The sequence below is a fragment of the Manis javanica genome, chromosome 9 (genome assembly GCF_040802235.1).
Source record: "Manis javanica isolate MJ-LG chromosome 9, MJ_LKY, whole genome shotgun sequence".
Lineage (NCBI taxonomy): Eukaryota > Metazoa > Chordata > Mammalia > Pholidota > Manidae > Manis > Manis javanica.
In genome coordinates, this window is record NC_133164.1 from 118,857,777 (window position 1) to 118,874,856 (window position 17,080).

Here is a 17,080-nt window from a genome sequence, read left to right on the forward strand (position 1 = left end):
TGGAGTGAGTTGGCAGAACATCTATTAAAGACTAAGTCATAAAGCCTCACTAAAAGAAGGTCAGGCTAAATGATGAAATGTTTGGATGTGGCATTTTATAAAAACGTCCTTTTTACTTAGTAGTATTTTGCAAAAATAGAACCAGGTTATCAAAGTGCATTGTGTAGAAGTCCTTTAGAAATCTTTTATAGATAAGAATGATGTCTCAAATACCTGAGTGTAATATGCTTTTAAACTTTTTTATACCATGTTGGGTCAAATGTTCACTCTAAAATCTTGTTTTAGTATTTTTTGACAAGTCCTTTTAAAAACTAGCTAAATCAAAGATAAATTTTAAAGTGACCTTTTTCAGAATACATCACAAATTTTGACATTCATAGATTCCAAATAACATGATGTTCTCACCACGTTTTCCAGATCTGGTGTCAAGTGGCAGCTTTGGCCTTAATGGTATACTTAATCTGTCTACTCGTGGTGGTGCTAATGAAATAGAAAATTATGGGAAGAGAATGATCTGGTCTGAAGAAGTGAAAAAGGCTACACTTTACAAAGTTACGCCATAGCCAGGTAAACATTTTTATTCTCATCTACCCCTTCTCAAGGGTCATTCATTCAACAAGCAGAGCGATGCGCTTTGTGCCGGGGACAGAGCGATGCGCTTTGTGCCGGGGACCCTGTTTGTGCCGGGGGCTTCTGAGAGCCCAGGAAGGAGAGGGTTCTGTGCACACGCTCTGAGGATGGGAGACGTGTGGCCACGGTAACAGATAGTCAGTTGAGAACATTGGAACTTCCACAATGTATCATGCTGATCATGGTCCATTTCTTTGACTCCCAGTGCCACCCCTACATTTAAATGCTGACCTTTTGTTTTAACCTCACAGATTTTACTTGATGCCTTTTTGAGGCTTTCGACTTAGGAGTCACAGACTTTAACCGTCATCTCACTTGACCTCACGCCTTACCGTCTGCTGTTTTAACTTACGGTCTAGTTGTCTTTCTTTCAAATCTTTAGCTTCGTTCAAACTTCATTATTTTTCAAAAACCTTCCTTTAATTCTAGCTTTCTCATATGACAGTTTCTGGTTTTTAGGGTTTCCTAACCCTCTGAAACATCTTTTTAAAACATCTGACTCATGTTTTCCTCCTCTTTTTGTGTGACTTGTGGCGCTAATTGATGCTTTTGTCCTCACTGCCTTGTTCCCTCCCTCCAGTCCCTCCTCCAAACCCTCCCCCACAAAGTCCGTGACCCGCTGGCAGTCCGGGGGTGGACACTGGTCAAGAACCCAGGAGTAGTGAGCCTCTGAGTATGTATCCATTTCTGGGCACAGTTGACTCTGTAGCCAGACTCCCGGAGTTACTTTAGTTTGAAGTTATATTTTCTCTGCTTAGAACCAGGCAGCCTCATGGCGTCTTCTAGAAGGGCAGAGGAGAGCTGGTGGGCAAGGCTCTCAGGAAGTAAGAGCCCAGGGGAGGCTCTCGGAGCAAGGGTTCTTGCAGGGCCTGTGCAGGGGCTCCTTTCCCTGCCTCAGGCTGAGTTTGAGTGGGCAAGCCCTGTCCTTGGTAACTGACTTGCAAATAAGGGTAAATCTTACCTTGAAAAGGAGACTTTCTGATCATGAGACATGGAAGGAAGTTCTACGGAGCACATATCTATATATAATGCAGCCTTTTCCTGTTCTCTGACTTGGTTCTGAGTCTGAGAGACACTAGGACTTGATTACCAGCGTGGGTCACAAGTGAATTCATGAAGTGTTCTCTAAGTATATGGAGTTCCATCCTAGAATCCCACGGAAGAGAATCCCTTACCTTGTGTAAACAGTCCACTCCCAGGCCCCAGCCTGCTCCTGACAGTTTTAAGAAGTGGAATCTCTAGCCGTCTGTACTTTAAGGCCGCCCTGCTGGAGCCCCTGTTCACCTGGCAGTGCCTTTGCCACAGCCTGTTCCTCCCTCCTCACTGCAGTCCTTGCCGATCTTGGGTTCTTGTGCCTGGCAGACGGTGAGCTCCATTCGGCCCACAGAATTACCAGCTTACAGTGGCTGTGAGGTGTGACAGTTGCCTAGAAAACTAATAGATGTTTATCATTAAACACCAAAGAATCCATTGTTCTGCAGTAAATGGGTTCTCTGGGAATCTCCTGGATTCAACAGATGAAACCAGAGAGCTGGGGTTCACACCCTTCATCTTTTAATAACTGCAAACATAAATTGTGCTAATATATGTACTGCTAAAGCCTGTCATAGCTTCACATCCTCCAAACAGCCCTATGCAAGGCAGACAACTTATCTGTCTAAGAGAAACTGAGGCACAGGTTCACCCCCAAGGTCACAAATACAGTGATAAGAACCAGGCCACAAACGCACGTCTAATTCCAAAATCCGCTGTCCTATTCAATCGAATGCATTTCCTCTATTCAGGGTTTTCTGTTATTTGTGTGATTGTCAGAAAAAAAGAACATAAGCAAATGAATGACCTCCTGCTTTCTTCTCCAAGGGACTACTCCAGAGCTTACACGAAAGATAATTCTAAACAATGACAGGTAACCATCTATGGAGGCCTGACTAGTGGCCCATTTGATGTTCTCTGTCTTCATTGCTGAGGATGGCAACTCAGCCTTTGCTTGTATGGCCTTGTAAAGGTTCACTGAAAACAAATGCCTCACATATAGAAACAAGGTTTGGTGGAGCTGGATTGTACCTCTTGGGAGGACCTCACATGTTTGTGCGTAAGGAGAGGTGTTATATCTGCTTTTTTTGCTAATGTATTTGGTCATCTGCCTGAGCCATTCATTTGTGCTCTCTTTTGCTAGGAGCCGTGGTTTTGCTTTATGGCAGACGTGAGACTCCACACTCGTCTTTTGTTTCCTATACCGATGCTTAGCCAATTCTCTTCTGCTTCTGTCATTTTGTAGTAATCACATCCTGGCAAGAAGGTCCATCTGAAAGCTATCCGCGAAGTTCTAGCTGTACTTACCCTCTGTGTTCTAGCTTCTCTGCTTGCACCTTTAGGTGGGTAGAAAAACTCACCACATACGTTCATATGGTAACTGCTATGATAAATCTAAGGGAAATTCTCCCCACTTCTCTTCTGGTAAATAGCTTTTATAAAATTCCTGGCTCAAATTCATTAACAAAAAAATAATTTTGTTATAAGTGGGTTGGAAGAATTGTCCTAAACCCTATCAGCATTATGCTCCAGTACCTAACAAAATTCTCTTTTCAAAAATGAGAATTGATTTCTTTGGGGCAGAGATTTAATCCCTAAAATATTTCCTCCAGCCTTAGCATGTGAATAGATTAAAAGGAAGAGGAAATTTATGTTGCCAAAACTATTCCAGTAAAGGTTAAAATCTACAACCTCCTTTCCTCCCTTTGATACAGCACCGATTTTCCTTACGGATCGCACATGAAACCATTTTCATGGAAACAATATGGCAAAACATGGTGCAAAAATATATATCAATACTTGTCTCTGTTGTGACCTCAGGGCTGTCAGTAAAATGTGCTCACATGACACTAAATAATGTACAAAATGCTATTTTCACAGCTTTAATCACTTTCTAAGTTGGTTTGTTGATTTATGCAGGCAATGGCCGTATTTTTCACCTGAGAATGCCTCTTAAGGAAACGACAAGGTTGTGAAACCAAACTTTGATCTACTTCCTTTGATTATGGGAAAAATACTAATGTGATTCATTTATTAGAAGCCATCTAATTTTTGGAGCCTTCTGTTGGGAAGTACAGCTGAGGCAGGCTGTGTAGAAGTTTATACTTACGCTTTCAAGGCCTCACTCAAATCCTGACTCTCTTATTTCCCCAATAATGATGGTTGGTGGTTGGTTTTGATTGCTTTAAGAAGTGGTGTAGTTTTCTGTTCTTGTTTTTTATTTTCACTACTTCTGAGGAAGTCATTTTTCACTGTTTAGAATTTAAAGACAATTGGTGGAATCCAGAAATTCAGCAAATGCCAGCTAGAAAGGGAAATCAGAACTTGAGTGTCTTGAGCAATTTCAACCCAATGTTGATTTTTTTCCTTTCTACTTTATATACTGAAATAACTGCACATTTATATTATTTCTAGTAATTTGTGGCTTTTAAACTATCTATGTTTGCTGAGGGATGGGAATATTAAATATGAATTCTTCATTTAACTAATTTAATCATTATGAATTATTAGCTTTAAAGTGTGAAAGAGTTCATCTAAGTATAGTAAGTATGTAACATTGATCAACTACCAAATTGTTAACTTTCATCATTACTTGATAGAGTCTTGAATTTTAACCTTGCTGTTAAACTGTTTCAGTTGAAAGGATTTCTCTATAGGAACTGGGTGATAAGGCAGTAACAGGGTGGGAATATATTTCTATTGTTCTCAGAGGAAGTTAAAATGCAAGCAGTCTAAATGTTCAAATAACTAAAAACTCTTTAGTAAAACTCTGAGTACAAGAAATAAGTGTACTTATTTTTTTCTGTTCAGAACTTGTGGTAGAAATGAACATGCTTGGACCCCAGAGGCTGAATATATATGAAGAGTATCTATTTGAATTTTAGTATGAATTTTTCAATTGTATTTCTCATCAGTTTACAGCTCAGTAAATTTTATTTTTCATCTAAATAGATTACAGGATGAAATTCTGGAGCAGATTTCCTAACAGTTTTTGTCTTTCATGATACTGAATCAGATATTGTATGTTTATAGCTCTCATTTTAGTAATTAATTGTAGACCCCCTAACTGTTAACTGTATAACTGTCTGGCCTCTACAAGGAGATTATAAAAACCTGGAAAGTAAAGTTTTAACCTTACCATAATATTCAGTGTTTAGGGATTAATTACTTTCTTCAACATTTTACTAAAATTAGTACTTTTCATTAGCAGGCATATGCCAAAATTGTTTATAGTAAAAATAAAGGTGATTAGAAAATCACTGAAGTCTTTCTTTTTCTTTCTTATCTTTGATCCTTAAAAATCATGAGTCTCTTAAAATAAAAAATCTCTGATGTGTATATATATATATATATATATATGTTAAATTCTTCATATTTTGCAAAGTTGACCTTGTAAATTTCCAAGATAAATTTTAAAAGGAAAATTGTCCTAGCTGATGAGTACATTTGAGGATTCTAGACTCTAGAGAAATTTATGTTATTGAACATCAGAGTCACAAAGATCTCCTTGAACCGTTTTTACCACCATCTGTAGGGTGGAAGGAGAATATGATACAGAAGAAAGAAGTAGCTGAAACTTTTTTGTTTCTGGTCCTGACGGATTTTAAGTAAAAAAGAAGAAAAGAGTGAGAAACTCTCTCTACTGCTTGGGTCCTACACTTCCAGGGAGAGTTGATGCTTTAGAATATCAGACTTCAGATTAGGTTAATTATATGAAAGTCTGGAGATTAAGTATGAAAACTGTCCTAAAATGTGCAGGTATGGATAGTTTAAGGGAATCATTTCCCAGACCCTCACATACTGTGTCAATTCTTTCTAAAAATGATGTGCCTGAGAACATACTTGTTGTGGAGACGTCATTCTGGTCCTTCACAACCATCCTCCGTTACTCCATTGCTACAAGCTGCCGTATAGACCATTTCCCATACCATCCTCATTAAAATCTCAACATCATTTTGGAGACAGAAGAGGAAGATTTCTAACCAAGCATACTATACAAAGACTAAATATTAAACAAATATGAGGGTGGAATAAAAACATTTTAGGACATGTAAGCTAAAAAAAAAAAATCACGTACCTTTTCTCCAAAAGCTGCTAGTAATGTTAATGACAACAGAAAGACTGGAATTGGACTGGGGAGTAGTGTGTGTGGTAGGCAGACCCTCCCAAAGATGTCTACACCCTAATCCCCAGAACATGTGAATGTGTTAAGTAACATGGCACAGTGGACTTTGCATATGTGATTTAAGTAAGGATTTTTAGATTGGGAGGTTATTCTGCATTACCTAAGTGTATCCCATTTAATCACATTAACCTTTGACAATGAGTAACCATATCTGGCTGAAGGCAGCAGAGGGAAAGGAAGAGAAATGTGATCACAGTAGAAGCAGGGGTGAGAAGTGTAAGAGGGGCCTGACCATCATTGCTGGTTTTGAAGAGGAAGGAAGGGGCCATGAGCGTAGGAATGTGGGTGCCCTCTAGATGTAGAGAACAGTCTTCATCAGAGAAATGGGAGATCTCAGTTCTACAACCTCAAGGAACTAAATTCTACCATAACCGGAATGAGCACGGAAACAGATTCTCCACTAGAGGAGGTTCCAGAAGGGAGTGTGGCCCTGCAGACATGAGGATTTGGCTTGACTAGACCTGTGCCAGACTACGATTTGCACAGCTGAGAGGTAACACCTTTGTGTTGTTTAAGCTGCTAACTTTGTGGTATTTATTACCACAACCAATATAGTGAGGAAGAAATATTTTACTTAAGCTTTGTAGAATTATTTACTTTTTACTTGAATAACTTTTTTTTTAAAGTATAAGATTTTTAAAGCTTTAGTAAAATACAAATTGGTAGTTATTTTCTTAATGTGATTAAAGACACAACTAAACTAACAGCCTCTTTCTGGCTCCCTCTCCACTAGGCATATTACATATGAATTCTAGTGGCTTATGCAGTCCATGAAATAAAATTAGGGAGGACCCCTGATTTTCAGTCTGTTTGGGACATTCTCAGTGACCTAGCCCTTGTGTATATAGTTGTGGTCTAAAATCATGGCTGCAAAAATTCTTGGAACTCCCGCTAATCCAGCGGTTGGGGTTATGTGTCCTTTCCTTTTATCTGGGCTGGCTTGTGACTGCTTTGACCAATAAACAGCTGAAGTGACAGTAAGTGACATCTGACCATAAATTTTAAAGACCATCTGCTTCTGCCTTGTTCACTCCTGGAGTCCTGAGCCACCAGGTACAATGTCTGGCTACACTGGCATTGCTGTACTGGGAGGTGATATGTGGTGCTCCATTCAACAGACCCAGCTACACCAGTTCTTCAGCCACCCTTGTTCATGCACAGGTGCAGGAAAGCTCCTTCATGTGCATAAAGCCATCCTGGGATCCTCCAGGCTGGCCCTCCTGCCAGCTGAATACTAGAGTCATCTTTGAGAGACTCACACAGAACAGAATAATCATATAGCTGACCTCATCCAAATTCCAGAACCACAAAATAGTGATATTCAATATATACATAAAAGGGTTCTGTCTTAAGTCAACAACAATTTAAAGTTTTGGGATAGTTTGTTATGTAACAATAAATGACTATAACAATATTTTATTAGAAGGCAATTTGTAATGGTGGCTTCCATACCCTCAACGTCAAATGTGGCCTTGAGGATCTTGGCTAAAACTTCAAACCCATGGCATTTGGTTCTTGCCTGCGGGGCAAGGAGCCAGTCTACAACCGAATCCTCCACTTACAGGAGGCCCCAACCCTTGGTCTCATGGAATCCAGCAACCTCTTCCGGGAGGGCTGCTGCATTCTTCTTTGACCTCAGAGCAAAACTTATTTTCCCTTACATGCCTCACAAAACAAAGTTAGCTTTTCTCTAGGCTTGTACTTGAAAGCCAACTATCTTGGTTAAAAATAAAAGCTGGGCATGGGAAGGGAGAGACTTTAATGAAACAAGGTCTTAGTGATGGTAGGGAGGAAATGTTTAAATTTTACAAATAAAAAAAATTATTGGTTACTTTGCTCTATAGCCAGAAAATGTGAATTTTATATTGTATAATTTTTAGAATTTATTGAGATGTTCTTAGTGTCTTAAGATATGATCAATTCTTGAACTCCCCCAGATGTTCATAGTAAATACATAAATGCAAATATATTTTTAAAACATCTGTTAATTATAATATCAAATTCTAATAATAATAAAAAATTACATAGTATATACTTTGGATGAGGCAGTGTTCTAGAAACTTCAGATAAGTGAACTCTTCATCCATTTACTTTTTTTTTCATCCATTTACTTTTAATCTATATGTGTCTTTATATTTAAAGTGGATTTGTTATAGCCAGCCTATTATTAAGTCTTGTTTTTTGATCCACTTTGACAACCTTTGTCTTTTAATTGGTGAATTTAGACCATTGATCTTCAAAGTGATTATTGATATAGTTGGATTAATATCTCCATATTTGTTATTGTTTTCTATTTGTTACACTTGTTTCTGTTCCTACTTTGTCCTCCATTCTTTATCTGTCTTTTGGTTTTAACTGAGCATGTTATATGATCCATTTTTTCTCCATTCTTGACATATCAATTATACTTTTTAAAATTTTTTAGCCTTTGTTAGTGGTTGCCTTTGAATTTGCAGTATACCTCTTCAACTAACCCAACTCTACCTTTAAGTAACACTGTATTGCTTCATGGGTACACAAGTGTGAGTTCTTTGTAGTAACAAAACAATTCTGATTTCTCCCATCCTTTGTATCATTGCTGTCATTCATTTCATTTATATATAAGCCTATATAGGCATATTTGTGTACATGATGTATATACATAAGCATACATAATGGAATATATTATAGTTATAATTATCTTGAACAACTGTAGCCTGTTAGATCAATTCAGAAAAGTTTCTATTTTACCTTTCACTTATTCCTTCTTCAATGCTCTTTTCTTTAGTAGATCTGAGTTTCTGACCTGTATTATTTTCCTTCTCTCTGAAGAACCTCTTTTAACATTTCTTGCAGGCCTGGTCTGTTTGTAACAAATTCCCTCAATTTTTGTTTGTCTGGGAATGTCCTTATTTCTCCCTCAGTTCTGAAGGATAATTTCTCAAGGTACAAAATTCTAGGTTGGTGGCTTTTTTTCTCTCAACACTTTAAATATTTCAGTATTTCACTCTACTCTCTTCTTTCCTGCATGGTTTCTGAGGAATTCTTCTCTTTGTTCCTCTGTAGGTGAGGTGTTTATTTCCTCTGCCTCTTTCAGGACTTTATCTTTTTCTGTAGTTTAAAAATGACATATAGTTTTATTATTCTTTAAATTATCTTACTTGATGCTCTCCGAGCTTCAGATAAATTAACACTTCAGTGAAATAAAAACGGCTTGAAGTTGGTGATACTGTCGCTCCTCCAGTAAAGTTGGTCGGTCATTTTGAGGCAGTGAGGAGTTACATCGCTTGGTCAGTATGTGGCAGGGCAAGAGTTTGCACAGGCAGTATTATTTATATTTTAAATGCCTTATGGTGTATGTAGACTTTATTTCAAGCCACATTATTTTGAAAGGGTTGTAGTATGCCTTACGGACAAATGAAAATAAAATGCTGACTTAACCTCAGTCAACTCTTGAGTAATAATTAACTTATTTCTAACATCTTGCCACCCTTTCTGCTCCTTCTGGTTGCTCCATTTTTGCTTACTTTGTAGACATTGTTTGAAAATCTCTGACTTTTAAGTATTCTTGTATATTCTTTTTTATTCGTGCTTTCCTCATATTTTCCCTCCTTGTCTGTCTGTTATTCTAAACGTTTAGGAGTCAAAAAAATGACTCAGATACCTTGCTTATAATGATATTCATGAGCTGGTTTGATTTGTCTTTTTAATCTGTGTCCTCTTTTTATCTTTGCCTAGTTTCTGGGAGGTGCAAGGGACTGAGTGACTCATTTGGGTCACTGGCTGTGTCGTCAGGATAGAGATGCCTGGACAGAAGCTACACTGGGCTTTGCCGTTTCTGGACTCTAGCCTCTGCTGGCTCACTCTCTGTCTCTATGTGGGGCTACATTTTGACTGTGGTTTTTAGGTAAAGACTTAATTTCATGCTCTTGGTATCTTTTCCTCTAAAGTGGTAACAATTATTGTTTATCCCTCCACGTCCCCATCAGGAGATTACAAAGATTAATTATTAATAAAAGCAAAATGAAATTATCAATCCAGAGATGTTTGCTGTATAAATATACAGAATGATTCTTATGATTTCCTTAGTCTTTATAGCTGTGGCTGTAGGGTGAGTAAGCACTTCTCAATGAAGTATTTCGAAATCCCTTCCTGAGAAGTCTGGCATTCATTTTTAATAGACCTGGAGGCTGAGGAACTCTGGAATTGTTCCAGCAGGTTCTCAGTCTGCCAGGTAAATATTTCCATGAACTAACAAGCTGTTTGAGAGTAGTTATTCATGGATTTGGCTGTTACTATTGCATTGTTCTTGAGTTACTTTGTGTTATATTTTTAGAACTCCTGTAATTCTGTAGGTCCCAGTGCTTAATCTAAGTCAGTATGTGCTCTTTTAGATGCGAGATAGAACAATCTACCTGTGAAAAAGGCCATTTCTTGTGAACTTTGTAAGATATTTAAAGGTGGCGTTTCCACATTGATTGGTGACAATATCATGGGGTCCCCTGCTCTTTCTTTCCTTTCACTCCAACATCTGTAGCATGTTTAGTTTTTGTCCTTGGGTCACCAGTGGTTGCCACACCAACATTCAGCCAGTCTTTGTTTGGGCTTGTACAATGCAGGACTGGGGGGCCTGTGAGGATGGCAAGAGAAAGATCTTCTCATACGTCTGTCTCCTTTTACCCAGGAATAAAAATCCTTCCAAAAAGTCCCTCTTTCTGACAAATACCAAATGATTTCACTCATCTGTGGAGTATAAGAACAAAGGAAAAACTGAAGGAACAAAACAGCAGCGGAATCACAGAACCCAAGAATGGACTAACAGGTACCAAAGGGAAAGGGACTGGGGAGGGTGGATGGGTAGGGAGGGGTTGTGGGGGAAGAAGAAAGGGGGTATTATGATTAGCATGCATAATGGGGGGGTGGGAGAAAGGGGAGGGCTGTGCAACACAGAGAAGACAAGTAGTGATTCTACAACATTTTGCTATGCGGATGGACAGTGACTATAATGGGGTTTGTGGGAGGGACTTGGTGTAGGGGAGAGACTAGTGAACATAATATTCTTCATGTAATTGTAGATTAATGATAAAAAAAAAAGAGAAAGAAAAGGGGGATTACTCCCTGATAGGATAAAGCTAACTGCAAATCAACGATTAATGCATGCTTTACATATCCTTAATGTTGATCTTTTAAAGGGTGTCAGATGATCAGCTATGGAAGTACATTTTTCTGATAATATTCCTTTCTCTTAAAAAAAAAAAGCAGTTCCTGTGTGGTGATCACCAATAGGTTCTTCACAATGATATAAGGGTCATATCAAAGTGTGGGCAAAGGGTTTGTTTGTATTTATAAAGAGGATCAAAGCCTAGTTTGGCTACCCAGAGAACAAATTATGATACGATATGAAGAAGAACTTCCAACATCAACATCCTCTGGAAGAGTCATTCCAGAATATGATCATCAAAAAACTTCAATGAAGATCCTGGCGCTGTTGCAGTAGTAGCTGCAGTCATCCCACCGGTTCCTGGACTTGCCATGGGAATGAAGAAGGAGATATCTAAGCTGGCCTCTGCATACAGTCAAACAACAAATATGACTGGATCTATACTGTCGGATCTCAACCAAGAATTAGGAGAAGGGTAAGTTGCAGTGCTCCAAAATCGTGTGACTATAGACTATCTACTGTTAAAAGAACATATGGGATGTGAACAGTTCCCAGGAATGTGTTGTTCTAATTTGTCTTGATTTTTCTCAAACTATTCAAATTCAGTTAGACAATATCCATCATATCATTGATAAGTTTTCACAAATGCCTAGGATGCCTAACTGGTTTTCTTGGTTTCACTGGAGATGGCTGGTAATTGTAGGTCTGCTTTTGTTATGTAGCTGTATCCCTATTATGTTAATGTGTGTACACAATTTAATTAGTAGTTTGTTAAAACCTATACATGCTTATGTTACTTTACAAAAGGATATGTCAAAGAAATAATCAATCTTCCCATGTTTTCTTCCCTCTGCTACTTCTATAGCTTTTCTTCTTCCTTCCTAATTACAACCCTTTAGTAGAATTCGTGCCTCATATCGAAAATTACCGAGTATCACAATTCTTCCAAGTGGTAAAGATACCTCAAGGCAAATGCGGGGCATAGAAGCCACAGGGCATAAATCTGCAAAGAAGTAAAAAGCTAACCTTTTCGAACAATATGGCTTCTCTCTCACTTACCGACTTTACATTTCCCTGTATGGCCCTGGAAGATGACTGGTTAGCCAGAGACGGGTAAGATTCCTCAAGGGAGGAACAACCTAAGACAGGCACAGTCGCAGGGGGGCCATCAGGTGAGAAATTGGGGATCAACGGTGAGGCTTAGAACCTCACCCCCCCTGTTTTGAGAGAAATCTTCTGCATCCGTGGATGTTTTGTTGCCCTTGTCTAGCTTGGATTAATACTTAGTCTACAGGCACACACCTGATCATCTATATTTGCCCTCTTACAGCACTAAACTATGTTTTCTACCTTTATCTTGCATCTACCTACCACTTCAGCATTTTATTTAAAATAATAATAATAATAATAATAAGGGAGAAATGTGGGATTCACATATAAATCAAGCATAAAAATCAAACGAATAATCATATTTGACCTGATTGTTTATAGTTCATGATGCGTGACCAAAACTGAAGTTTCTGTGATGACTGCCCTTGCACTGTTCACCATGTAAGAACTTATTCACTATGTGAGACCTTGTTCACCATGTAAGAACTTGTTCGTTATGCTTCAGAAGATTGGAGACTGTTGAGAATTAGGCTTGGGGTTGATTAATGATTGTGCATTGAATCCCCTATACAGAATTTTATTGTTGTTAACAACCATTTGATCAATAAATATGAGAGATGCCCTCTCAAAAAAAAAAAAAGTCCCTCTTTCTTCCATCTGTTTGGGCAGAAGGGGGTTTCACGGTCTTTCTGAACTACAAGGGTGGCTGGAAAAGGACGTATCCTGCTTTTTCAGCATCTGCACTGGGAGGTGGGTAAGGAGAAGGGATGAGGAAGGACCAGCCAGAGAGTCTGATAGCTAACACGCTTTTTTCTTGCTTTCCCTTCTCCACTCACAGAAATCATTGCCTGCCAACAGCCTCCCGCACTCCTTGGATTGGACTCTGACAAATATATGGTCATGACAGTTGACATTTCCTGCTGAGGAACTTCCCAACTTTGTTACTTTGTTTCTGAAAGGTAACTAGCTTCTCTACATGAGTGAACAGAACGGGTCTATTTAAATTGAAGTTTATCCTGTGAAGCACCACAAATCTGTAGGCTGAGGAACTGGGGGGAAAATGGCACTGGCTTTGATCGGTTTCTTATAACCGCTTTGTGATGGAGGCAGGCGGCCTTTAATACTACTATCTATACATAAGGGATGAGCAATTAAAGGGACGGCAGTTCTAATTCTAGGAACGGGGTGTAAATAATTTCATTGCTAGGCTCTGAAGGACCAAAGGTGTCTGGACTTCCAAGTTTTCTTTCCAAAACACAGTTGGTGTAGGTCCATGGAGAGCTGAAGTTCATTATCTGAAATACATGGATCTCTCTGTTTAAATCATTGTTTCTTTGATTCCTTGCTTTTACATTGAAGTTTGTATTTTGCTTGGTCCAAAAAGTTGGAGAATAGCATGGCTGACCTTGTAGTTAAGCAATATATAATACAATCCACTCTATCTATTAATTCTAGGATAGTTTCCCACTGATAGGAATATAGGAAACATATCCTGGCATCACCATCATGGCCATTTATCTTTGTTTTTATTATAGTCAGTGAAATACTGAATTCAGCAGCTTACTCTGGAAGAGAAGATAAGTGTGATGAAGTTTGGCCACTTTCTAGTTTTACCTTTGTCACCACACAGCAGGGTCCCAAACCCGTCTCTTCCTGGTGTGGTCTGGTCTTCGCAATAAAGCATGCAGGCAGGCAGCACATTTCCTTTTCCTGAAAACAAAGGGAACAATATGGTATGAACAAAACCCAAAGAATTTTGGAAATTTTTGGTTTTTCTTGATATGTACTTTCTACTTGGGATAGATTTATCTGAGAGTGACAGAAACCTAATATTGCTTAAACAAGCAAGGGATTCATTTTTCTTGCAGAGTATGGAGATGGTCATTTCAGAGCCCAGGGCAGCTGCCCCAGGGCCAGGCTCATTTCACCTTTCTGCTTGTGTATAACTGCTGAGCACCTAAGACTTATGTGAGCATTCTAGAATGAGAAAGAAAGATGAAGGAGAAAGGTTAAGTGGCTGTCACAGGACTTGGAACATTTGCAGATACCGAGTAAATGTACCTCTCGTGTCCTGACCCGTGTCCCGCAGCCACTTTTAGCTGCAGGAGAGTCTGGCGATGGAAGTCTTAGCCAGCACATTGCCATTGCCGTAAAAATCGAGATTCTCTGAATGAGGATGAAGTAGGGAAGTGATAATACCTAAACGTCTAGCAATGTCCGCCACACCCAGCACAGTCAGACAAATGATGGTGTCGATGATTCAATTTGTTAGTCATTACTCTCCCCATCTGCTGTCATACTTAAAGTGTCAGTGAAAATAGTTGTCAAATAGATGTCAAAAAGGATCCACCATTTTGTTTTCTTTTTCCAGTAAGTGGTAGTAGCCTTCTCATTGGGGGTTACTTTCAAGCAGAATTGTTGTTTTCTTATTTTAAGTGCTTGCATGTTATTTCCATTTCTTGGTGAGGAAGTGAAGGTTCATTTGGGTAATCAAATGAGTTTTGGAGGAGCAAAAATTCATCCAGTTTCCAGGAGGGTCAGGGATTCACCTGTACTTCTAGGCTCCCCTTACAGGGCCTGTGTCTTTGGCCTCCCCTTTGGACCCAGCCTCTCAGCCTGACTAGACCTGGAGATTTGAGCTTAAGGCTGATGAGCAGCTTCTGAGTCATTGGGTGGCCCGTTTTTGTGCTGTGCCCAACTTACCTGTCCACCTGGGTCTGCAGGAACCCTCGAAGGTGTGTCACAGGCAACAGTCAGCAGTGTGTTTAAGCCAGAGAACAGGGTGCTTAAGTAACAGTATGTTAAAACATGCCCAGCCCATTGTATTACAAGTTCTGGGTTCTTACTCTAGGAACCTACCATGTAACAGGTGTTCCCAACTGATGGACTCTTTATGGGTCAGCCTTTTGAAACCATGGTACATTTTTTAACATTTTTTCACTTATTATCCCACCACCATTCTTTACTTCTTTTTCTTTGTTTAGGTTTTGTCTTGGAAACCTCATTCAAATTTTCAAGTTGGAAAGACTCAAAGGTCTTTTCTAACTTACTACCCACAGGAATCCTAGAGGATGTCAGCTAGATTCTTTGTACAGACATCTAGAGACAAGTCGATCATGATTGTCTCACAAATCAGCCAGTTCTGAATAACCTGTCTGATAGGCACTGCTATCTCTTGTTAGATTACATCATCTCATACCCATACTGGAACTCCAAAGTCCTATTTGACAAAATGATGGGAAGACTATTGCACTGACTGGGTGTTACATTGCTAAGTCTTCCCTTTGGTGTAAGCTTTGTTGATTCAGAACTGAAGGTGGTTTATGAGGCTCTATGAGGAAATTTGGAGGGAAAGTATGTATGAAGCACAGCAACAATTCTGTGAAAAGATGAAAAATGCATGTAGTGTGAAAGAGAAACTGAGCAGTCATGCCATTCTGACTGTCATCTTTAAGATTTAAGTGTGGCAGTCATGTCCTTGCAAGGGTCTTTGATCCTGTTCCATTTCATTTTCAGCAAGTCTATAAAACAGGCTCATCTCCCTCTTTCCACCCTTCTCTCCTCTCTTCCCTTTCCCACCTCCTTCAAGGAGAGGTTAATCAGTTTGATTTGTTATGATGAGAGAAGGCATCGTAAGATGAGTCTCGAATTAATGTTGAAGAATGAGAATTTGTGTGTTTGATCAGGTGGGAAGGGAGAGAGAATAAAGACAGATGGACCAATGCCATAATTTTTATTGAGTCTGTTGGAGTGACTCAGTTATGATCATTTAGGCCATTGCTTCACAAAGTAATTAGGCAGCCCACAGGCAGCCACTACTGTTTATACTTCTTTATCCTTTACTTTGGGGAGGGCAAAGCATTTTAGCACACTGATGCAGTGTAAAAGTTGAATACTCAGCAATCCCAATATTTCTCTCCAGGAGGCACATATTGCATATGACCTTTCAAGGCAAGATGCTCCCAAGGAGGCACCTTGGCTTCTGTGCGGTTCTGGGCAAGCTCCCTGTAACTTCATCCCTTTCTCCCTTAAAAGCAAACTCGGTGCAAGGGAGAGTGTAATTATGGGGGAAAACTAACCCATGTACGTATTTGTTTTTGAAGGGTTCTCACAACCAGTTTTAACTAACCATATAAGCGACTATACTTGACAATTATCAGAAGGTAGAAGGCCACCTACAGAGCTCCCCTCAGTCTGTCTATTCATAGTTTACTTGAGTAAGGCAGTCAGCTACTATTGCATTTCTTTTGCAAGAAACCAGAAGGGGTTTGAAAGGACGGTGGGTTTCACAGAGTAAAAAGGAGACATTCAATACAGCCTTCAATTGGTCAATGTTCTATTTGGGGGGAATTCTCTTAGGGTGAGAGTTTTGGAAATGATATGGAGGTGGTGGGAATGGGTGTGGGTGGGGAGTTTTTCAAACTCATCTGATAGGCTTTGATTGGTTCCCTCTCTGCAGGCTCATGACTGGGGCCTTCCCAGCTGGGGAGAGTCAATGGCGTTTTCCTATTTCAACTGAAAGGATATCTGGTCTTCTGCTTTGGACTCCAAGTCCAGCATGAGCCAGTTTTGCAGGATTGTTGCATCAAACTGTAATGCATTTGCCATTGCATTTTTCAGCATATACCTGTATATAGTAAGGAATCAATAAATATTTGCAGAATATATAATAAATATTTTATAAGAGGGATTTATTCCCAGCATTTTACTATAAAAGCTTTCAAATATAAAAGTTGAAAGAATTATACAATGGACATCTGTATACCTACCAGTTAGAGCCTACTATTAAATACTACTATATTTGCTCTATTAAATATCTACCCATGCAGCTATCCCACAAGAGGAATTTTCATATGACAGTTTTGATTAAGCTAATAAGAGAACAAACTAACAAATGGATTATTGCCTTACTGCTTTCATAAGGAGAGATCTGGTCCAAGAGAATAATGATCCATAGTTCCAGAAATATCATAACAGCCCTT

The 17,080-nt window shown here is 39.2% G+C and overlaps 1 protein-coding gene across 7 annotated transcripts in view; it reads left to right on the forward strand.

Moving 5' to 3' along the window:
* Positions 1-17,080, forward strand: part of SOCS6 (suppressor of cytokine signaling 6) — a 75,690-nt gene that overhangs the window by 35,706 nt on the left and 22,904 nt on the right. For 5 of the 7 annotated variants that reach the window (XR_001850290.3, XR_001850288.3, XR_012121278.1 and 2 more), the window contains exons 3-8: positions 418-567; positions 9,566-9,734; positions 10,512-10,649; positions 11,087-11,463; positions 12,480-12,539; positions 12,937-13,057. Coding sequence is in view for 1 of the 7 variants with exons in the window: in XM_073213210.1 (XP_073069311.1) it covers positions 418-563 (146 nt within the window). In the remaining 6 variants the exon portion in view is untranslated. Of the gene's footprint in view, positions 1-417; positions 568-9,565; positions 9,736-10,511; positions 10,650-11,086; positions 11,464-12,479; positions 12,540-12,936; positions 13,058-17,080 lie in introns of those variants that run through there. The other 2 variants (XR_001850289.3, XM_073213210.1) reach the window with 2 other exon arrangements.